A 23,274-nucleotide genomic window follows, 5' to 3' on the forward strand; every position below is an offset into this window, starting at 1 on the left:
TGTAGGCAGACAATACCATAACTTAGGCATATCAGATCATGTTTTACTACTTCCCCTAAATCGAAACCCGAACCCCCTCCACACAAAAGATCCTCCTCCCCTCCCGCGTCGTCGCCTCCGCCCGCACCTCCCACTTCCCAATCGGCACGAACTCCGGGTATAGCAGCACAGGCGGCGAGCTGATCTCAGCGTAGCCCTTCCGGATGCCGGAGGGACAGACCCGGTGCATTTCCACGGGGGTCTCCTGGTAGCCGTCGCCGCCGCCGCCGGGCGGGAGCGGCAACGAGACCTTCTGGAATAAGTTCAGGTCGCACTGGGGCATGTAGAACATGGTACCTAGGCCGCGCCCGTTCACGGTGGCCGTGATGTTGAGCCAGGGCACGTCGCCGCTGGTGGCGGCGGCGGCGAAGTCGCCGTAGAGCTGGACTTTCTGGTAGTGGCCGCTGTGGTAAAGGGGTCGAGGGGTTTGCGTAGCTATATCTGCAGAAACGTCATGCGGCAATGGGGGAAACGGAGACGGCATACACGGGCGGTTTAGGGGGAGTAAAGTCCAGCCGATTAATCCGGAATAGGTCTTCCGACGGATCGGAACAGTAGTAGGCGGGAAACTACCCAGGAACACTTTTAGGCCACCCCCGGAGTTCTCTGGCGATGGCGCCATGGGACGCTGCTGATGGGCGGGTGCACCGTCCAATGGCACAGCCCTCGTCACGACGATGCACGACGCGAGCGCCAGGAGCAGATGCGATGGGGCGATCATGATGGCAGAGGCAGAAACAACTGGCGTCGCTGCGATATTCAAGTCGTTTAGAATAGCATGTTTCTTGTAAATTCCGCTTATTGGCTATCTGCTTTACTTATGTGCTGCTCAGAGGTGTTTTGGCTGGTGCCTAAGCTAATGCCCCTTTTGATTAGTGGAAGCCTGCCGAACCCCTGCCAACATAAAGCACAGTAAGCAACCGGGAATGCGTCAGCGAAATACCATCCTCGTATTCAAGATGCTAAGCTGTGCCCATGGTAGAAATCTTCCTATTCGGCCATCTTGTCGGCATGGAAGTTGGAGTCCGTGGGATCTTGGGATATCTCCGCCGAGAAGCTCAGTACTAAAAGAAGCCGAAGAGCCGAGTCGCACAGCTAAGGATAAGGAGACGTCGAACAAACAATACCGTTATTCCGTGCGTGTCTCTCCCCTACCCCTAGCTTCCCCTCCTTTGGATTCATGGCGACTGCTTCGTATGTGTTGGTAGTCCGACAGCTTCATTCCTGGCCCAACTCCAATATCCACGGGAAACGGTCAAGAACGCGATCGGTCACCTCCCGCAGGATGTTCGGGACGGCCCGCCACGTCCATCCCGGCCAGGCGTTCCGGAACTCCGCCGCCGAGGGGCGCCAGATCGCGTAGAAGAAGGCGCCTGCGAGCCCAGCTCTCAGGGCGTTGATGAATGTGCGCTGATTGCGAGTGGCAGGGACACTATCTACACCGCCTGCGACGTTGCCGCCGGCGGAGGCGTCCTCGGCGGGTTGCGGCCTGCCGGTGGGGCCGGCCTGCTGTGACATTGTGTTTGGTACGGTGGATTAAATGATGGGCTCTCACAGTCGATAATTTGGTAGTGGTGGATGGGTATAGTAGCAAGATGGTGTGAGAGAGCACGAGTGAAGAGGTGAAGGTGCTTTTCAAGGCGCAGTCTTCTCAGAAACTGACCAAAGGCAATGGAGATAGGGGTATATCCTCGGCGCCTTCTGCCGATTATTTTAAGCCTTTTGTCGACCCATGGCATTGAAGTTGATCAACGCGAGTTCCATGTCCTCCTTGTCGTTGGGTTCATGGTTTGGGTTTGCATGTTTGTTGGTAGGTTGCTCTTTCCAAGGCTTTCCGCTTTACTCAGTTGGACTGGTCTCCTAACCAGGTGGGATCCCAGAGAAAGCACAGTTGTCGCATTGAGTACATATGCCACTATTGCCGTACGCTTTAGTGGAGTTCCACTTTTGCGTGGGACAACAGTTCAATTGCTGACACTACTTGCATTCATTTCTGAGAAGTAGTGACCTCCAGTATTTTTTGCGTGGCATTCCAAATCTACCTAACGCTTAACCGGTGACCGCCAGCTTCCTTTCTTCCCGCTATGTAGTTTCTTGGACATAATGCAATCCGCCCGAGTTAAACTGGAATGTAGGCACGCCCACCTCTTCAGGCAAACGGGAAGCCGTCCCAGGCATATTTCAGTATATCCTTCGACGTGATTTCCTCCTCCTTGCCCTTGAGCTCATCCACATCCCAATTGGCCCAGACCATCCGGCCGCTCAGGAACTTGGCCTCGGGCCGCGAGACCCAGAGACAGAACCCAGCAAAGAGCTTCGCTATTTTTTCGCAGCATACCATTAGCACTAAATTTCGAGAAAATACCGAAGCGCCCACGTGCTCCCCAGCAAAAGCACTTACGAGTGTCCATGTTAACCATAGGCGAATCCGGCGTCGCCCCCGACTTTCGGAAAATGGGCGTATCCACCATGCCCGGATGCACCGCCGTCACGTTCAGCTGCGGGTTCTCGGCCGCCAGGTACTCGACCGTCTTGACGAGCGCGAGCTTCGAGACGAGATAGCCCGACAACCCCGCCGTTGCGGTCACAGGAAACGCCATGGCGCCCGCGGGCACGGTCACGACGCTGGCGTCTTTGGCCGCCTTGGGGAACAGGACCTTGGCGAGGACCACGAGGCTCTTGACGTTGACCTCGTAGGCGCGCCAGTAGTCCATGACGTCCGCGGTCTGCGTGATGGGGGCCGGCGCGTGGATGTGGCCGGCGCAGTGCACCAGGACGTTCCAGGTCGCGTTGCCTAGGGTCAAGGCGATCTGCTGCACGGCGGTTTCGTCGCTGACCCACGCCTGGACGGTCTTGACCTGGACGTCGTTGTTGACGTTGGCGACTTGGGTGCCGGTCTCGATGAGCTTCTGGGCGTTGCGGCCGGTCAGGACCAGGGTCTTGGCTCCGGCTTTGGCGTACGCGAGGGCGGTTTCGCGGCCCAGTCCGCCTCCCTAGACGCGTTCAACATTTGATGAAATCGAGGATATCAGACTCCGGGGGTGACTGCTTACAGCGCCGGTGATCACCACCGTCTCGCCCTTGTGGCTGACCTTCTCATTGGTGTAGTCGATGGCGGGGTAGACATCGTTATGCCACTAGATGCGCAGAGGTCAGCGAGCAGAGTCCCTCCCAGGAGTGTAGGATGTGCTGTAGCGGTTCCTTACTGTGGGCGTCAAAGACGGGTAAGGGGGCTGCATTGTGAGTGGGTGGGTGCACTTTGGAATCAGTTCGGCGACGTTGAACTTGAGTCTGATCACTCGTCAAAAACGCAAAGGGGACAGTGGTGGGATAAGGATGGATATAAAGGGGGTATGCTGGATCCCGAGGGAATCTGGCCATTCAGGGAGACGAATCCTGCCGAGCGTGGTGAGGGGGTCTCTCCGGTCTGTTTAGCGTCGCCGCGCCAGGAACGAGGCATTTTCCCACATTTGTGGACCCAGCGATTACGGCACGGAAATGGAGATTGGGCGCGGAGTGGCATCTTGTCTTGTTGGTTGTACGCTTAGGGATGTATGTAGTCGTGCGGCACGGCTGTTGGTTGTTGCATGTTGCATGTTCATCACGTAACCTAAAAGTTGCTCCGGATGAATGGGAATTGAACGTCCGCTGCGTTGGTGAACCTTATTCGCTCGCCGTTGGACACCCGACCCGCAATTGCTCCAACCTCCCACCCTTGCCCCTTTTCCTCCACCAACGCCTCCCGCGATGGCGTCTTCCTACCCGGGCAGTACAACGTCTAGTGTCGAGGGAATTTGCATGTCTTCCATCGCCATGGGACCAGATTGAAACATCCTGTGCCCCTACTTCACCCTGCACAACCGGCCGTCCCCCCTCTCTTCCCACTCCTCGCTGCCCACGGCCGTCCTGGCATACATGATACTCTTAGGATCATACTTCCGCTTAATCGCCAACAACCTCTCGTAGTTCTCCCCATACAACGTCCTCTGAAAATCGCTCTGTTCAAAATTCGCCTCATTCAAGTACGCCGCCCCACCCTCCGGCGTCAGCCTCGCCAGCGCGGGAATCAGATCGTGCGTAATCCGCCCCTGCCCCGCGAGCGTCGCGCCCCAATCCGTATAGTTGACCGGCGTCCCGAGCGCGAGCCCGAACAGCGTCTCCCGGAAGTACGGGTGCGCCGCCCCGCCGCCCGCGTCCGCGGACGCGACGTTGTAGCTCACGCCCGACATGAAGGCCGTCGTGCTGATGTGCCGGATCGCGCCGACGAGCTCGTCGGTCCGCTCGAGCGCGAGCGCCCGCGGGATCAGCCGGCCGCCGACGTTGTAGTCCGAGACGTTCCAGCTCGTGGCCTGGGAGTAGGACTCGAAGCTCTCGAGGAAGGTCTTGTGCTGGGCCGAGGAGTACTGGTACTCCAGACCGGCCCCTTTCAGGATGTCGATCATCGGCTGCATCAGCTTGTCGAGCTCGGCCGAGGTGAGGCCCGGCGCGACGGCGGGCGAGATCATGAAGCCGAACGGCGCGACGATCCAGACCACGAAGGCGCCCGCGTCGACTAGACCGGGCAGTGCCTTTTGGATTAAGCCGCCGATCGCGGAGTACAATGCGTCCGCATTGGCGCCGGTGTTCGCAACCATCATGGACGCCGTAGAACCATATGTGTCCGTGAAGGCCTTGACGGTGGCAGACGTAACAACGCCGAAAGTACCGCCGCCGCCGCCACGGAGCGCCCAAAACAGGTCCGTATTCTCCTTGGGCGAGGCGATGACGTAGTCACCAGTCGGTGTCACGACTTCCATCTCTAGGACCGTGTCGGCAGCCAAGCCGTATTTCGACGCCAGCGGCCCATGACCGCCGCCCTGGATAAAGCCGCCTGCCAGAGCCACTGTCGGGCAGTTTCCACCCGCCACCACCAGGCCGTGCGACGCGGCGAACTTGTAGGCTTCGAGTGATTCCACTCCAGCTCCCATTTTGACAGCCGGCCCGGTGTACTCGGAGCTTGAGTATTGAAGTAACTCGGTAGACTTGAAGTTGTGTATCCAGATAGACAGAGAGTGAGCCCCGGTCGATTTCCCGAGGTAATCGTGGCCGGTATTGCGAATAACCAGCCGAATGTTGTTCTCGGTGGCGAAACGAACACCCTCCTGAATATCCGAGACCTCGGTAGCATTGATCACGTAGACGGCATCTGTACCAGTCGTGCAAGGCGTATCAGGCCCCGACCAAGGATTGCAAGTATCGTTGGAGAACAGGTAGGACATGGGCGAAGACGGGGACTCCAGGTGCGTTTCCGGCAGGAACCACGTGTCCCTCAAGACCGCACATCGCTCTTCGTCATATAGACTGTTTGGCTCGCCGTTCAGGGTCTTGTGGCACGGCGCCGCGATGGGCACGGTCGCGATGAGCTTGCCGTCCACCGTCTCATTCAGCCTTCCCCAGGCCGTGGTACTCGGCCAAGCCGCGTCGATCGGGATCGTGCGGCAGACCGAGTCTGCCGAAAAGAAGAAAAAGAAGCGGTCGCGAGCCAGCACGGCGGCGAGTGCCACGAGGACGGCGGACCACGCAAGCACGCTGCGGGTCGACATAGTACGGTCTAGTTGCAGAAACTTCAGATAGAAGGAAGCAAAACGAGTTCAAGGATGAAAATTCACGATACGTTTTGCGAACAGAGAGGGGAAATAGCCCATATGAGGGGAGTCTGGAGCCCAATCTAGGCCGCAGCAACAGAAACGAAACAAGTGCTGACTTTCTGCGGCACAGCAGTTGGCGATTGCGCCGGTTTCTGGGCCGTGGGTCCCGCCACGATGGATGTAAGCATGCAGCTTACTGTACATGGAGTAAATTCGGTCGAATGATGATTCCAGTTCCTCCGTCCGGAAATGATATGTCTTGACGGATATTGCTTGGTTACGATACCGCATGCAGTCTGTTATTTGCTTTGTTCTTGGTTTAGCAACCTCTTTCCCACCAGTTTCTTTTTAATATTGGGATACTCCTTCATGGTCGTCCTTGCATGCATAAATGTCACGTAATATACCCCAAGTTTAAGTCATGGCCAAATATCATTATATCTCCCCTATATACCACCAAGCTTTCAACAAGGCCAGAGTTCAAGTATACCAATATATCTGCATATGCCAGCACGGGGAGCTTGCATCACAGCAACACTCTCAGACCCACATTCAAATATCCGGTTTCTCACAGGCAACGTCAAGTACGGGCAAGGCCCTGTAGTCAAATAGGAAGGGATAAAGAATGTAAAGAAGCAGAGGGGAAATTAACTCATCAATACCAGTTCATCCTTGGACACCACTGTACTTCATGTAACTAAGATGCCGACCACGATATAGGCAATGCAGGCGTCAATTCCACCTTCCAGCCCCATATGTAGGAAGGCAGTCGTATAAAATCCCTTTTCCTAGAAGGATTTAGCACATCGAGAGTTAGATGTATCTTGGCTTTACTATAATCGAGATGAGCCCTCTGAGAAATTGATGGAGCACTACCCATCGGACGAAGGCACGCAAGTATTAACCAGGTGCTGTAGGTTAGTCATAACATAAGAGTCACGAAGGGGGTTTGTGGATGACACACAGTGGGTATTGCTTCTATTGGCAATAAATAAAATCGTACTTTGTGTATCATAGGCCAAGGGACAAGCCGCAGCGAGCTGACTGTGGCGGAAGCTCGTTATATCATCAGCAAGGTAAGCATGAATGCGGTTCAAGTTAGGAGCCAAGCGTAGGCATCGACGACACTACATACAAGCACGTACATGTCCGTAAATTATCACTCATCCCGGTAGGTTTGTACACACCAAAGAGACGATGGAGGAACGAGGCACAGTCCAAGGTACAACGAAGATGAAATACCTTTGACGTCTCGCCATAACGCAGTTCAAAACGGTCTTAAATCCCAAGAACAACGCACGCAGGTCGAGGTATGCACAACAAGCCTTCCCAGATTTTGGGCGGATATGTAAAACAAGTAACTTCTTCTGGGCAGGCTGGATTTGTTAGATCATCAATGGAATCGAACGCGATCAAGCCGGTGATTTAACAGGAGAACGCTCCACTGATCCCGCGTGCAAACGCTGCTCCCAATATCCTCAAGGGTGCTCTATCACACAGGCCTCAAGCCGTCGACTCGAACTTGTTGGTAGCAATCAGCAGAAGTGTGTTGGGATGTGCCAGCGACCTTTGGAAGGCTTACTCTGTCAATGGTCCCAGGAGAAAATCTGGCACGGCATGGTGCTGGAGGAGAAATCGTTATGCAAATGACGTCTTAGGAAATGCCACGAATGGGCACACATTTTCTATAGGTTAATCGTGTCGCGGGCATTGGCATTTGGCAGCAGCACGTAGGACTCGTGATGGATGTGATGGGAATACGACAAGATCGCAATTCAGCCTGAACGTCCCAATCACAGTGACGCAGGCCTAGTACTACATAATGCATATGCCCTTTGGGGTCATTATCAAGCTCGCAAGATGTCAAGAGGAAAAAGCAGGCGACGACGCGCATGAAAGTTGGCCAATTCTTGTGTACAAGCAAGAGGGAAGGCAAGAAAGGGCGGCGTTATCGCACAACATTTGGCGACTACTGCTGGTCTCGTCGCGTTAGTGCTCAGCGACGCAATTGACACACAACGGCTGCTTGACAGGTCTTGGGTTGTAGGCAATACGCGCGGCTTCCTAGCATTGACAATGGGCAAGGCGCTGAGGAACAAGACCGACGTGCGATCGTGAAGCAAAAGTGTAGATGCAATGTCACTGTAGGGAGCTGCGAACTAGCTCTAAGACCGTCGGACATGTAGAATTGTTCTCTTGATACGTCGCGCGGTTCGATCGAGGCTTCGAAGACTTGACTGGCTGCGAATAAGTAATTGCCGTAATTGATTGAGGATCGTGGTGCGAGGTCGTGACGCGTGTTGGTTGTTCTGGAGGTGATCGGCGCGGGTTGTGCGATGTCGTCATCTCGTTGGGTCGCTGACAGCCTAATTCCCAGTCGACAAGGCGCTGGGATGGTTGGAAATGGTGGCTACACGAAGCAATGTCGACCGGACGTTCACGACAGGGTTATGGTGGTTTCGGCTTTGCCTACATGTTTCGTAGATCACGTCAGACTGTTTGGACGACACGCTGTCCGACAGCAAGCGGCGTCGAGGACAGCAATGCCAAATGATCACAAGAGGGACGGTCGCGCCCTCAATCGCGCGCCGATCGTCCAGATCGCGTCGGAATTGCCAAGAGGAAGAGACAGGCCATCGTTTGGGACACGGTACATAGATTGAATCGCAGGATGCAGCTCGGCGTCGCGCTTCTTCTTCGCTCCGTTCCGCGAGGGAACCAAAGGGATGAAAAAACAAAAGACATCTCGCCAAAGAGATTGAGGTTTCCAAAATTCCCTACCCGGCCGAAGCCAAGTAGGAGCGGTCTTAGTTTAGTTTTCAACTAGCAAAAACGCAATCTCGGACGAATCCTCACTGATATGCGTAAAGCCCGTGCACCAGGATGGAGAAGAAAAGAGGAAGAGAAGTCTGAGAAGATGGGAGGGAGCTGAGATATTTATACCCGGCCAGAAGGCCAGAGTGGGTCCACAGCTGATTTCGCAGATGACTGATTTTGCCTGCTGGAAGCCTTACCTTTTTGGTGGGGCACCAGGCTTCAGCAGGCGTGCAGGCAAGCTACCACCTGAAAATTGAAGTTTGGTGCCTGGAAAATTGGAAATCTGATTTCTGATTGGCTCAAAAGTCCGGACACAACTCCCTCAGACCAGGCAGATGTGCTGACAGTGACTCACCCCGCAGGAAGAGTCACTGTATTCAATATTCTAGGCTCCCATTCGCAGCATGTGACCCCAAAATCATGACGGGAAGTTATCAGCTGCCAATAATCTCTAGAATCCAACCAAGGACGCCTTGGGCCTTGGCACCACAAAAAGCAAGCAACCAATATAGACTCGAGCGCATCATCTAGTCAGATAAAGATATCCCCTCTTCAGGTGTAGAAGCTGATACCCTGCAATTTCTAGCTGTAGACGTGCGGAGGTGCGGGATCCAAGGTTGCGTCACATCGATCGACTCGGGCTCTACTTTGGTCTACCGTCGATGAGGAAGGTGTGGACTGGCGCATGCACCTCGACTCAGCCTAAACTCGCTGCAAGACATCCAAACATCAATGATCACGTAGGTAGGTATCTCCACCAACTCCCCCAGCGTAGCTGCCTTGTCCGTATTGGCGGGAAATACCAAAAATCAAGCACGAATCGAGTCCATTTGATTCCAGTCAATGTAGGTAGCTATGGCCCCTGCTACGCTGTCTTCGGTAGTACTTGACTTCTCAGTATTTGACTTCTCCAGCTGCCCCTCATTCTACCCCGCCATGTTCTGCTACTGTACCGACGCATCCAGATTGATGTGCAGTAGTGCTGTGTGATGTGATTTCCCCACGCATGGCTCGAGATTGAGATGGCTTTCCCTTTGAATGGCTAACCGCTGACAGCTTGGTGATGGGCGACGAAGAGTTTGCTGATGTCTTAATTGTCCAATACTGTCGCGGGATGGCTCGAGCAGTGCGAGAACCTAAACACCACAATTTGACCCGTCTTCGCCAGACTCCTGAGCGCAACATGGCCTGCCCGCCCGCCGTCACGGGCGGCAAGTTCAGCTTCAGCGGGTTCGACACCTTGCCTGCATACTTGCTAGGATGCCATTTCCGGCTAAATGGGATTCATGCGGGATTAGGTCATCGATAGTTGCAACCTCTGAGCGGGAGACGCAATGATGGATGCATATAAGATGCCGCAATGTATCGTGCCCTGCTTGGCGAAACCCCGGTCACCGCGGGTAGTTTTCGCGTCGCTTTGCCTCTTGCTTGCCTCTTGTTATTTGGTTACTGCTCTCACTCATCAATATGCATCTTCTTCCGCTACTTGCTGCTGCCGGCACTGCCGTAGCCAATTACCCAACCAGGCAGCATACTGTAAAGAACGTTATTGCTTTTGGTGACAGCTACACGGACTCGGGCCGTATATCAGCCTACATAGCCAACAACGGTTCGGCGCCGCCGCCCGCTACGGACACCTCGACTAGCAATTTCACGGCGGGCGGCGGATATTCGTGGGGTCATTTCGCGACGCAGCAGCTGGGTGCCAAGTTCTATGACTACGCCGGTATGACTTCTTCTTGACTTCATGTCTCATATGTGTTGCGCATCAATTCCAAAACTCCCATCCCAATTGCCTCTCGCAATGCTCGTCTCCTTCATTTCAACGGGGAATCCGATAATAATAATAATGCTTCTCCAATCAAGTGAGCGGTGCTTTTTGCTCAAACACCATCGTTGAGCGCTTCCTGCCGCAGATCAACCGGAGCTTCCCCTCGGTCCTAGAAGACCAGATCCCTTCCTTCGTCGAGGACCTGGCCTACGTCAACGCCTCGACGGGCAGCAACACCTTCTACCCGAACCGCGCCGGCGCCAACACCGTCTACGCCCTCTGGATCGGCACCAACGACCTGGGCTCCTTCCTGGCCGACTCGCAGTACGCCGGGTTCACCATCACCGACTTCGTCGACTGCGTCTGGCGCGTCTTCGACGCCATCTACCGCCAGGGCGGGCGCCGCTTCGTCCTGCTCAACCAGGCGCCCCTCGAGCGCACCCCGCTGTACGCGGCGCCCCAGCGCGGCGGCGCGGGGGGACAACCAGTACTGGCCCACCAAGACGCAGAACTGCAATAGCACCCAGGTCGAGCAGAAGGTGCTCGAGTACAGCACCAACGTCAACACCATGTTCGACTACGGCGTGCCGTTCCAGCTCCTCGCGAACAAGACGCGCCGCTGGCCCCACGTTTCGTTTACCGTGTTTAACGTCCACCAGCTGATGCTTGACATTTATGACAAGCCCGAGCAGTACTTTGACGCGCCCGCCAACGTTACGGGATATTATCACCACTGTGATTTCAACGGGTCGGATTGTACAAACTCGCAGAATCCGCTTTCTTCGTTCATGTGGTAAGTAAAGCTACACTCCCGCCCCCGGATTCGGGATGGTTTGTTACTAACTGCCATAACAGGTACGATGAGCTGCATCCATCCGAAAAAACTGGTACGTACTTAACTCTCTCGTCTACGTGTCAGTGATCTTCGGGCAACCGTTTCTAACATGTTCGTAGATGAGGTCATCGGGAAGGAGTTCGCGAAAGTCGTCGGTGGCAAATCCAGCTATGCTACCTACTGGTAGTTCTACATGCACTTGTTGGGGAGTTTTGACGCATTGATTAGATACCCATGTACACCTAGCTTCTTATAATGAAAGGGATATTCTATTTTGCAAGGCCGAAAACGAATGAATAACCAGGCCAACGCGATACGTGCCATGTTCTCCATCCACCACTACCGAAACAGCTCAAGACTGTGTGAAATCCAAATGAGAATTTCAGATCTGTGAACTCCGACTTCGACTCTGCCTTTCCAATCCGAAAGGTGGCTTTGGCGAGCTGCCAAAGGGGCGGCGTCTATACGCTTATACATTTCGCTGTGTGGTTACAGTATGACCATGTTGGAGCTCGTTGCCCCTTTCTTCGAGGTCACTCTCCTCTTGGGGATGCTCTGCTGCGTCCTCCTCGTCGACAGCATGGAATTTCCATTCACCTGTTCTGGTGGAGAAATCAACTTTGAGCTTTTTCGCCATCGCAGTGAGCTCTTTTGCTGTCGCAAGCCTGAGACCATCTCGTTGGCGCTGATCCTCCAAACCGTAAAATAGCAAAGGTAGGACGGACGACTTCCAGATGGTCTCTTTGGCATGGCCGAACATTCCGCTGCTGGAGATGAATGTAGCAATGAAGAGTAAGATGCAACCCCTATCGGCTGCCCCCCCTCAAATGACATACCTAAAATAGATGTAAAAATCAATAACATCAGCAATAGATAGGTCAATTGAACAACGCACACTGCATTTTAAGGCCTGTTTCGGCTGGTGCGCATTACAATAGAATCACCCTCACCACCAGCTCGATTTACATCACTTTCCATTACTTCATCGGCACGTCTTTTCGGCCTTTTCGGCCTCTTCCTTAGCCTTCCTTCTTTGACGTCCTCTTGAACCTCCCTGATGTTTATTATATATACAAAGCCCTCATTAGGGTCCTCGTTGACCTTCCTCTTTTACTGAGATCTTGTTTTCTCTAAATCTGCCTCTAGACCGGCTTTTTCCTGCTCCAACCGGCTAATCCGGGCCGTTAAATTATTAACACTCTTACTAAGCTTCTTCCATAGTAACCTCCTAGTTGAATCACCGGCGGTAACATTAACCCTAAGCATCGCAGCCTTTGAATCTTTAACCTACCGGCTGTTTTTAGGCGTTTCGATCCTTTCAGCCTTCGGTTTAATTAGCTAGCGCGTATCCTCGGCGGCGATGGTTTTATCGATGGCTCGCATTATATTAATGCGACGAAGCCTATTATTTATCGGTTTATTAATATTAAAAGGGTAAATACTAATTGCTGCTTATTTATCAGCGATAACCTTAAGGGTAAAAACTATTTTACGTGCTTTAGCCTAGGCTCGAAAAAAATCCCCTTTTTTAACGTAGCTGTTATTAATAACGGCGTATACTAAATCGAACTCCCTTCGGAACCTCTTTTTAAAACCCTAAAATAACTAATATTTAGGGGCTAGAGTATATAAGAGCTATGTAATAATAAATAAAAGAGCTATACCTTAGCCTTTAACGCCGCTAATATAAAGTTATTATCGATATAATTTCTATATTTATTTAAAATTAAGAGCCTCTATTAATTAAAGTTATTAAGCTTAATTAAGGGGATAAAGATCTTTCTTAACTATTTTAAGGCTATAAAATTAAAAGTTTATCTTTTTAATAACGCTTTAAAAGCTTAATCTTTATACTCGTAATTAACTTTATTTTCTTTTTAAGGGAATTATTATTACTAGACCGATTAACTTTTAAATATAATTAAAAGCGGTAAAATATTATTAATAGTATTAATATACTTTAAAATAGTTATCTATTCGCGATTAGCTAAATCGTTCCGTATTAAACTTTAATAAGCGGCAGGGTCGATTACTATAATACCCTCCCCTATTATTATCGTAATTCTTATTTTATCGGCGTTAAATTTAAATCAAGGGGGTATACTTACGATAATAGTAATATTAAACCGATTAAAAAACCCTCGCACGGCCCCGTTTAATATGTATACGAGGCGCTAGAAATCTATCGCTTTAGTATGTACGGTCCTAAGGGCTGGATAACGTTTTAAAAAACGGTGCACCTATCGTTTATCGATGAGGTGATCGACCCCTTTTATAAGGAGGATGCGTTGGGTATATATGCGAAAGAGTCGGTGCGTAGGTGCGTAGCCTAGGCTGGCCTGGAAAAGGGCCCATTTAGCTAAAAAGGTCTCTTCCGTAAGGGTAAATAACTACCGAATTTTATCCTGCTCTTTTTTAAATATTAATCCCTAAATCGGTTACGAAAGGTGCCCCTATTAATATTATAATCTTTAACCGCACGGTTAATACTTCCGCCGGCCAGCACGGCCTGGACCGTTTAAGCAATGCGAACTTCTTTAGTTATATTAGTGGTGGTGAAAAGAGGAAAAAAAGAGGAAGAGATTGATCTACTTCAATTGACAGACGAGTAAGATTTAACCCCTTTATATACTGTTGTTGTTGCTCAGGGGCTCTAGAATCATCTGAAATCCGGAGGGGTCATTTGAGGGGGGGCAGCCGATAGGGGTTGCATCTTACCGACGTCCCAACCAGTATCGCGAGCGGGTATACCAGCCACACCCAGTTGAACTGTGTGCAGACGGTGGTCTCCATCACGGTGCCTGAAGCCACCAACTTGTTGTTGTGCCAGTCCGTCCCGTAGGTCCGCAGCTGGTTCGTGAAACTTCTGAAGCCAGCATCCAGGAAGGCGCTGATACTCCTTATGGTGGCGTTGCCCCCGTTGAACATGTTACCCAGCCACCATGCGTGGTCGCAGACCATGATAGTTACGTTGTTACCAGGATAGCAAGGTTTGTCAGCAAATCCACCCGTGATCAAATCTGAAATGCCAATGCTGCCGTACACTCTATTCAGAGCGGTGGACCAGTTTCGATTGAGTCCGTATAGACACCGCTTCGGAGCCTGAAAACCGCCGACGCTGACAACCCCATCCGTTACGTTGAAGATGCTGGAGTTGGCACTGGTGTGAAGCGCGTTGTCAATCAAGCAGTGGTTCGAGAATCCGTACTTCCATACTCCTTCGGGGACCATGCCTCCAAACGTTTCAGGGATCGTGTCCCCCAACGTCAATAGAGGGATTGGGTCTCCGACGACTTCTTCCTGAAGAACTCCGTTCGTAATCGAGCCCGAGTAACGTTGTATCGATGCATAGAAGAAGCATATGGATGCAACCACGGAAAAGTATCCGGGGAGTGTTGAAACGCCAGGTAGATTGAGCTTCGCGCACGATGTCGTGTCAACTGCTGGCAAGGGTTGCCAGGACCAGCCGAGGTGATCGTGGTATGCTGCAGGGTCTTGGCAGGGATTCGTTGTCACCATGAGGAATATTGCTTCGTCTATGGAGGAGCGTAAGATCATTCTCTGTCGTTCTGTTATAGTGATGTTCGCCAGTAGTGACTGTCTTGAGTCAAATGTTTGCGTAGATGCGGTAGTAAGAACAGTATTCCACCGATCGTCGTTGGTGGCGTGGTAGTACTCAGAGGTATTATAAGTGTGACATTTACTCCATGCGGCAAGCTATAGCTTCTGCTGCCACGAGAGTCCCAGGTGCTTTCGGTCGCATTCGTGGGGACTGGCCCGCTCAGTTTGATGAGGTGTGATATATCTATGCATTCGTTGCTGAACCCTATGCTCGAGTAGGTAATGCCATCTGTTGCTTGGAAGGTACAATTCCCAGACGTGCATTCTGGAGAAAGTGAATTTGGCGTTCTGGATTCTTCGAGTCCCGCGATAAGGGACATTCTGGAATCCATACTAAGTCTTGCGCCATTCGGACCGATTATTTGGAGCCCTCCGACGCCGCCTATAGTTTGCCCAATGGGCACAGAGGCTTTGCCTTGTGCGGAAGGCTTTTGGCATGCGACTGTCTGCAACGCCTGCTGAGAAAATATGCTTATGACAGTGGATAGGACTGTGATAATGGCACCAAATGTAGCCAGGCTCCTGTCAAGATGTCAGTTCCCAACATGCCCTGTTGCAAGTAAGGATACCCTATATAGAGTCAAAGCGTTTGCTTACGGGCGAAAGTATGATAGAAGAAAGGTCAATGACCCCCAAGAGCCACGACTCGCATCAGAGAATGTCTCGATCCTATCCAGTGAGTGCGGACTAAATCGAAACCAGCGCCACTTGAGTTGGCCAATGACTAACGACATACAGGAACAGTGATGATTTAGTATGGTACATGTCACGTTTTATAGTATGTGCTATAGACCCAACTTGAGATGGGAGAAGGGCTTACCCGAACCAAGGACGTTCTCGATCATAGACCTGAATACTGTCGCCAGCAGAGTTACCAGGGTGCTCAGATTGAGCACATTATTGTACGGGAGATGAAGCTGTTTCTGTCCGTTAAACAAGGCCAGAGTCGTAAATAAGGCAGCGATGCAACCTATAGCCACAAGAAGAGAAATGATCTCAGGTGTCCATTGCGACAGCGCGAAGCCCCTTCGTTCCGCTGGGGCCGCGGCTCTAGACCGACTAGGACTAGATGAGGTAGTATGTCGGATGCTTTTCCCCGAAGCCTCTGAAGATGTAGTACCGTGTGAAGAGTGCACTGAGCCCACTGGCTTTGTAGTCTCTGTGGAGCTCGGATCAAGACCTCCAGCGTTTTCTGAAGAGAGGCCCGAGTTGCGTTCGTCTGTAAGTAAGCTGTCAAGTGATGCTCTGCGCAAAATTGATGAGGACCGAGATGATCCATAGCTAAGGTGTTCCATGGCGTAGATAGTTCTTGTAGCGACAATAGGCCTTTCTGGCAGTGTTATGTTAGCGTTGTGGTCGGAACAAGGAAGGAAGTAGGTGAGTTGGAGAAAAGAACATCGGGGAGCAGGGTGGGCTGGCAAAGGGTGATAAATCTTTCATCGACTGTGAGGCTGTGGCCCCCTCGAAATGATCGGCAGGACTGTGGCTATGCCTGGCTGGTATCGGCGCGCATTGCCACAGGTGTGTATATTACAGCACCCAAATGTCGTAACGGGGAAAGGAGTCCGAAAATCCCTTCCCCGCAGCCGTTGTGTCCCGATCAGACGACAGACTGGAAACAGTATTCCGAACATGATCAAAATTATGGATTGGATGTGGTCTTGATTTTAGCTAGCAGACCCGATGTATCCAAGGTATGATTTAATATTAAAGTGTGACTGGGCTTTTTTTTTCTTTTTTTTTTCTCCATAGGTGGCCCATTCCTTGCCTCACGATACCTCACGATACGTACCATTGGGTATCTGCTCACAATGTTTGATAAAATGGCCCTCACCAACCCGCATAGTAGCCTTGGCGAGATACCCAGGCAACGCGCCCTTCCCATCCAGATCCTCCTCCTCGATCTTGACGCTCAGCTCCGCGTTCCGGGTGATGCGCAAGATAGTCGACAGGGAACCGGTGTAGGACCCACGACTCGCGGCCGTGGCGATCAGGCCGAGGACAACTCCTGCAAAGCTGGCGGCTGCGGCCGCGCCGTACGCCGCCCACAGCTTGTCCGGCGCATAGACGTAGACGGTCTGCGAGGTAGAGCGCATGACTGTGACCTTGGGGGTGCGGTGGCGGGGTTGGAGTAGTTTGGTCTAAGATAGCAGATCGACCCGGTCAGCGAGGGACAGGAGGTCACAGCATACAGAGTGGATAGATCTTACTGGAATAAGTTTGAGCTCATCAAGCTGACGGTAAAGTTCCGGAACATTGTCTCCAAGGTCTCCTGTAATCGTTGTTTCGGCTCCGTCGGGTCCATATTCAGGAGACCCCCCCACTTCGGGCTCGTTTGACATCCACAGCTTCCATTGGAGATCGGCATATCTCATCCCGTAGGCCTCTGCTGGCCATTTATGCAACTTATAGTCCGTCAGATAGTTGAGCTCCTCCGTGCTCGTCAGGGCCGTGCTCAGGACGCGCGAGTTCTGGGACATCCTCGGGCCGTCGTTGGTGGAGGGAAAGGAGATGTCGCCCGTGATCCATGTCGAGAATGCGCGCAGGATGCTCTGGTAGGCGATTTGGGATAATAGCGTTTGGTCCACCTCGCAATCGTTGGTGGTTTCGTTTGCAAACACACTCTGCAGCGTCGCGCAATCCTCTTCCGGGTTTGAAGTGGTGTTGGGACCTCTGACCCAGGCAGTGAATGGAACGATATCACCCAACTCTGTTATCTTTATATTGATATCTTGTGCCCCTCTAGAGTATTGAAAGTTCGTGGCATATGTTGAGTTATACAGCTGGCATTGGACCATAGTCTCATTCCCACCGTATATACCAAATGGGATCTGGGACGTGTTCCCCGAGTCAAGAAGTCCAGAAACGCAGTCGTTTCCGCTGTCTGCTCTAGAAAAGGGTCGTTTCCCGAGCGCGTTAGGCAGAGTGGCAACGTACAACGTGGAATCCTGTCTGACCCGCCTCTGCTCCCAGGGCAAGAGGAAGACCGAGTCTGGGTTGCTAAGGGACAGCGGCGAACTGTCGTTGCGTAGCGAACTTCGGAAGTAAGGCCCGGACATGGTCGAGTTGGGCCCGTATGGTTCATGCCAAGCGACGTACGTGGGAATGCTATAACAACTCGTCTCGTCCTGCGCGGTATAGGCAGTGATGCTCCGAAGGATCCGTAGCCGCTCATCCGCTGGCGCGGGCTGGCATACCAGATTCGGGCCGGAGAACTCCAGCGACCAGCTGGCGTTGGGGAACGGAGGTACAATGGGAAGAATAGCCTTTTGGGCGACCACACCCATGGAGAGCTGCTTCAAGTGCTGGCTCGGATAATTGTACGAATAGTACTTGGACCCGTTTCCTGCTTCCTCGTACACGGCCATGTTAGCTGCGTAGTTGAGGTTGAGAAAGTCGATCTGTGGCACCTCTTCCATCACAGTCTCAAGCACGCTGTCACGAAGAGACACAGATAGAGTAGACGGGGCTATGATGGATGCAACGGGTATCAACCTGCTGCCAGTCAGTTAAAGATACCAGTGTGACCTTTTGTTTATTCCGCGAATAGCTTACCAAGCCGCTGCTGCCACAAGGAATAGTACAGGGTACTTGTACATCACCGGAGCATTGAACAGCGAGCAGAGACTCTCTAGGACCGAATACAGAGAGTCCGTGTGCTCCACCGTCGACGGCTGCCCTTTCTCCGTGTTGTATTTCAGTTGTCGCCAGAAGAGCTGGATGTAGGCTATGGACACACTGAAGACGAGCGCGGCTTTAACTAAGAAGGCAAAGGCGGTACCGACGGCGAGATTGAACTGCTGACTCGAGTAGCTTGCACCAAGGAACACGAAATCGGCGCCCTGCGTCGGGCTCGCGTCAAGAGACGCATAGAAGAGATGATGGCCGATCGCGAACATGACGCCGACGAAGAAAGACGCGACCATGAGAAAGGGGGTCCACCAGTACGGAGAGGGAACTCGAATCATGTTGGACTGAGACGAACCGTGAGGGCTCTGGCAAGATTCAACATAACGCTAGGATCATCTGGTTCATGCGGATGGGTTCCTCCAGAGGCCTGCATCAGCTTGCAATGCCTGGGGAGTGGTGTACAAATAATCGTGAAGCAGATCAAGACTGGTGGTCAGTCGTTGTTTCTAGCCCGGCTGGAACGTGCAGCAAATACGTCCGTATCTTGCTCACTTGCAGCCAAGACGCAAGGGGTATTTGGCTGGGAAGGGTTGCGTGGGGGCGCCATCGGCGCCGACATAATATTCTGGTGCTACACGCCCGTTCATAGTCCACGCCTCCACGGCCAACTTTGAAGCAAACGTAAGCCGCGGACTCGCTTTGACAGTACCCGAAATAGCCTCGAAGAAACGTTTTACAGTTCGGCTAACGCGGATAGAAGCTTCTAACCCACACAAAGCTTCCCGGCGCGCCAAGACGGGAGAATCTGGGACAGCCTATCAAAGCAACCGTCAGCGCTTCGGCGTTTTGGGTTGGGGCTTTGTAGGAAAAGTGTCGGTTTTCTCAATTTGGTAATCAGGTCCCAGCGACCCGGAGCATCCGTAAGCTGAAACTGCGCCTAACGTAAGATAAGATGGCATATGCACGGCGGTCCTCCTCTGGTTGCATGTTATTGGGCGTCATGATGCCATTAAGAACTTTTTGGCCAGCATGCGCCGGCCCCCAGTCCGAACGTTGCCCTGCGTCAGGCCACTGACGAGCCCCTATCCATTTAAGCGTCGAAAGTACTATAAGCATAGAACCCCTATTTTCAATCCGCAAGTTGCCATTCGTCGAACAACTTGGTAGCCCCTATTCAAAAAACCAGCAAAAGGCCGAAGAGAACGTTGGGCACCGTCGCGCCGAACTTGAGCTGCTTCCCTAGCGACGCGGTCCAGATCAGCGCCAATATGACCTCCGTCAGGACCAGCACGAGCAGGGACTGGGTGAAACCCTTTCTTACGGCTGAGTCCGCGATCCGCTCCTGGTTGAAGGCGATGAAGATCAAGGGCACGGAGAGACCGCCCGATATGCCAACTGCAAGGATTGGATGGACTAGAGTTAGTTACGCCAGTAATACGAGTGGGATACTCTGGCGTGAGTCTGCGTTCGATCTAGTCACGACTTGGGCTGTCGAAGATGTCAACTGAAGCTGTTCGAATATAGCACTACTGTTGACTGAATGTATCTCAGCCAGCCGGAAGATTATCTACCTCATTTCTCTTTCCTAAAATAGTAAGCCACTTTCTGAGACCTCTGAGCCATTTTCTTCCAACCACCAGCTGGCCCAGCTCTTATCGGAGCAGGTTCAGGGCAGCAACCACATGATACAAGAAGTCCGTATCGGGTACACTTCATTACGTGTAGCTTCAAGTTCGGGGCTTTGGTTCTGTGACGATCATGGGGAGCGCCTAGCCATGCAGTTTCATGTACCACAAAACAACTATACATTGATGTAAGTGCTGATTTCCAATGAGCCCTCGTCTCATAATTGCGTATGATGGTGTTTAGAGCCACATGACAGGGTGCTTGCAACCATGATTCTTGCTGGAGCCACGGTGCTACTGAGTGTCATCCCAGATTGTGATAAAGAGGAGCATGAAGACAGTCAAGGCAGTGAGAGAGAGATCAACTTCGTTTACGACCTCAAAAGAACGAGGGGTACCATGACATCGCTGTTCGTGGCCAACTGCTCAGGTTTGACCTCTGTGTTCTGGCAGCACATCGGCAGTGCCAGCACTGCGGTCGTGGAAAACACGAATTACAGTCTGGTAAAGGCCAACGTTGGGGCTTTGGTAATGGCGTTCGGGTGGTTGAGGGCCTCTTTCGCGGTCATTCCTTGGATCGGCTTTTTTCCTTCATTTCAGAAGTGGCAAGGAGTCCTGACCTCGTTGTGGGCTCAAGCGTCTTATCTGGACAGCTTGGATGTACGTATGGCACTGAGGCGTTGCTTCAAGCTCTTTTAGATGAACTTGTTTCGTTCTCGTTATTCAACATGATTAAGTAGCAGGCATTTGTCTAAGTTTGTGGCCCGATATCAAGTTTCCCAGAGAGCGCCATCATTGAGTCTTGGGCGACATGTGAACCAAATCCAAAGGTGTTTAAACAGTGATTAGCTGCAATGCTAGATCCTGTGTGTAGAACCAGTGTGTACGCAATTTTTACATTTTTGGCACCTAAGGCAGCTACGTATTGTGTGCCTGAGGTGCAAAGTGGTTGGCTTTTCCGCAGATTGAACCGACCCATTTGCATCAACAAAGCTAAATCAATCATTTCGCATGGCAACTTGCCCAATACACCCCCAAGTCCCCTATGTTCTTGGATGTTTCAAGGACTATCCTTCCCACCCTTACTCAGCCACTACAAAGACGAAACCAACCATGGCTTCGTCTACAGGTAGCGTCATTTCGCAGGCGCTGCATGGAATCACTGGCGCCACGATCGACGACCTGTCCCGTCTTCGCACCAAGATTCAAGAACTGAGGACCAAACTGCTCGAGATGTTGGAGCTGGAGGACAACAGAACCGAGCGCCTTCTCATTCTTCGCGTCGGCATCAAAGCATGTCACAACCTCAAGACATCCATATTGGGCCAGCCAGCCGATTACCCTCCCCAAGGCGCGGATGCTTCTCTACATTCCCTTCAATTTTTTGAAAGCCTCGCCACCTTCATCACCCAAACACAACGCAATTCGTTTCTCTCTGATGCCACTTTTCAGGATTGGGAGAAGCGTGCGTTGACGTACCTCGACACGATGGCGCATCTCGACACCATGCGCACTAAACTCGCTTACATATCTCTCCACGCCAAGTTGATAGAGGAATGGTCTTGCTCAGGCGGCATCGAGTCGATTCCAGAAAGTTTCAACGAAGACACTGCTCAATCGTCCCAAGGTACGGATGAGGCACGAAATTCCGCACACCTACGCCAGTGGGTGCACTCCATACCATTTTCCTTCATTATATTGGCGTCAGATGGTCAATCTTCTGGAAAGAGGCTCTAGCCTCTTTCATCTCCTGGCCTGGCCCATGGTTGAAGAGCCAACCTGACTTCAGTACATATTGCGGCTCTAAGTTTTACGTACCGTATGTGAGGGACGAGTTCCATCGTAAGCACAGCTTTGTCTCTCGTCTCATCGATCTTCCGAAACCAGGAGAACAAGAGAAGCGAGACCATATCAATGGACGCACCGATGCCGAGCAAAAGATCTTCCAGATCCTACCGACAGAGATTGCCGTCAACGTCAGACTCCATGGCGAGTTCACCGTGCTTCGTTCATCATTCCGCCGCTGGGACGATCTCCTCCCCCACAAGACAGTGCATCAGATTCTCCGTTTTTTCGGGGTTTCAGAGAAATGGCTTGGGTTCTTCCTGACCTTTCTCGAGGCACCTCTGAGGTCCTCTACCAATCCTGCGAGCTCCGATGTTCGAATGCGCCTCCAGGGGGATGTCCCCTTCACACGTCCTCGGCGATGTTTTCGGCGAAGTCGTCCTTTTCTGTCTCGATATGGCAGTAAACCAAGCAACACGCGGCGGTCTTTTACACCGCTCGTTCACCGACCTGTGCTTTTGGAGCCATTCACAGGAACAAGTCGTCACTGCTTGGGCGACGATACAAAAGTTCGCCACGGTTACCGGTACTCAGATCTGCAACCACGAATCTGGCTGTGTTCGCCTTCACAATTACCACAACCCTGTGCTGCCAGTGCATCAACCATTACCGCAGGGGGACATCAAATGGGGCGTTTGGCGACTGTCACCTTCCATGGTAGGGTTTGAGATCGACCACTCAGTGATCGGAAAATACGTGACCAAGCTCCGAACTATGCTGGAGAACAAACAAACAAGCATAATCTCGCTTATAAAGACCTGGAATAGCCACGTGGAGAATTTGACCTCCATGTTCGCGTTGCCGGCTAAGTCTATGGGCCAAGGCCGTCTGGAGATATTCATCGAAACGCACTCACGGATCCAGCGTATGCTGTTCAAACAAGATCGCGAGGACGATGGAGATGGTATTTTCGAAGGCTTTTACAGATTCGACGATCATGTCAAAGCTTTGTTGAAGCAAAGGTACGGTATGAAAGATGTTTCGAATGCATATCTGTTCTTCCCTGTCGAGCTAGGCGGTCTTGGTTTAAATTCGCCCATCATTTGGTTGTGTACATCGCTCCATGTTACAAACCACAGCCCATCGTATCTACTCGAGAAGTCTCACAAGGAAGAAGACCGGCAATGGCTTTCCTCGTCTGCCGCCACGCTGGTGGATGTGTATGGGAAGCTTCTCGAAACTCCCTTTGAAATGAGTACGTTGTACGATAAGGGTGACTTGAGAACCTTCCTGCGCGGGCCAAACAAGAACTCTGACTGTCAGTGGGGCATCGACAACGATTGGGGCGACGATATTGGGGACTACTGGCGACGAATTCTTCAACATCATGGCGCGGAAGCAGTGGAGAAATTCGGTGGCCTGGAGCTGCTTGACATGGAGCTCCTGCCCAGCGCAACGCTGAAACTGGTCAAGGAGAGACTAGAAAAGGAAGGAACTCGAGGCGGAATTTGAGGTGGAATAAGA

General features: G+C 52.0%; 7 protein-coding genes across 7 annotated transcripts; 2 read left to right on the top strand and 5 right to left on the bottom strand.

Annotated features, from left to right (window-relative positions):
* Positions 1-55: 55 nt before the first annotated feature.
* PG986_010564 (Phosphatidylglycerol/phosphatidylinositol transfer protein) lies at positions 56-760 on the bottom strand (the record flags this gene model as incomplete). The annotated part of the gene is made up of 1 exon (XM_066846786.1): positions 56-760. One exon carries the CDS (start codon positions 758-760, stop codon positions 56-58), a length of 705 nt encoding a protein of 234 aa, XP_066696277.1.
* Positions 761-1,257: 497 nt separating this feature from the next.
* PG986_010565 (uncharacterized protein) lies at positions 1,258-1,557 on the bottom strand (the record flags this gene model as incomplete). The annotated part of the gene is made up of 1 exon (XM_066846787.1): positions 1,258-1,557. One exon carries the CDS (start codon positions 1,555-1,557, stop codon positions 1,258-1,260), a length of 300 nt encoding a protein of 99 aa, XP_066696278.1.
* Positions 1,558-2,188: 631 nt separating this feature from the next.
* PG986_010566 (uncharacterized protein) lies at positions 2,189-3,278 on the bottom strand (the record flags this gene model as incomplete). Its single annotated transcript, XM_066846788.1, has 4 exons — positions 2,189-2,358; positions 2,441-3,032; positions 3,093-3,176; positions 3,246-3,278. The coding sequence occupies 4 exons, from the start codon at positions 3,276-3,278 to the stop codon at positions 2,189-2,191; spliced, it is 879 nt and encodes a 292-aa protein (XP_066696279.1).
* Positions 3,279-3,881: 603 nt separating this feature from the next.
* PG986_010567 (FAD-linked oxidoreductase sor8) lies at positions 3,882-5,621 on the bottom strand (the record flags this gene model as incomplete). Its single annotated transcript, XM_066846789.1, has 1 exon — positions 3,882-5,621. One exon carries the CDS (start codon positions 5,619-5,621, stop codon positions 3,882-3,884), a length of 1,740 nt encoding a protein of 579 aa, XP_066696280.1.
* Positions 5,622-9,950: 4,329 nt separating this feature from the next.
* Positions 9,951-11,798, top strand: PG986_010568 (uncharacterized protein; the record flags this gene model as incomplete). The annotated part of the gene is made up of 6 exons (XM_066846790.1): positions 9,951-10,209; positions 10,350-10,741; positions 10,782-11,047; positions 11,110-11,141; positions 11,209-11,275; positions 11,585-11,798. 6 exons carry the CDS (start codon positions 9,951-9,953, stop codon positions 11,796-11,798), a joined length of 1,230 nt encoding a protein of 409 aa, XP_066696281.1.
* Positions 11,799-16,479: 4,681 nt separating this feature from the next.
* Positions 16,480-18,678, bottom strand: PG986_010569 (uncharacterized protein; the record flags this gene model as incomplete). The annotated part of the gene is made up of 3 exons (XM_066846791.1): positions 16,480-16,851; positions 16,921-18,145; positions 18,266-18,678. 3 exons carry the CDS (start codon positions 18,676-18,678, stop codon positions 16,480-16,482), a joined length of 2,010 nt encoding a protein of 669 aa, XP_066696282.1.
* Positions 18,679-20,235: 1,557 nt separating this feature from the next.
* Positions 20,236-23,262, top strand: PG986_010570 (uncharacterized protein; the record flags this gene model as incomplete). The annotated part of the gene is made up of 4 exons (XM_066846792.1): positions 20,236-20,625; positions 21,031-21,592; positions 21,631-22,096; positions 22,143-23,262. The coding sequence occupies 4 exons, from the start codon at positions 20,236-20,238 to the stop codon at positions 23,260-23,262; spliced, it is 2,538 nt and encodes an 845-aa protein (XP_066696283.1).
* Positions 23,263-23,274: the final 12 nt, after the last annotated feature.

Source organism: Apiospora aurea (assembly GCF_038362705.1).
Source record: "Apiospora aurea strain CBS 24483 chromosome Unknown utg000007l_segment0_segment0, whole genome shotgun sequence".
Taxonomy (NCBI): domain Eukaryota; kingdom Fungi; phylum Ascomycota; class Sordariomycetes; order Amphisphaeriales; family Apiosporaceae; genus Apiospora; species Apiospora aurea.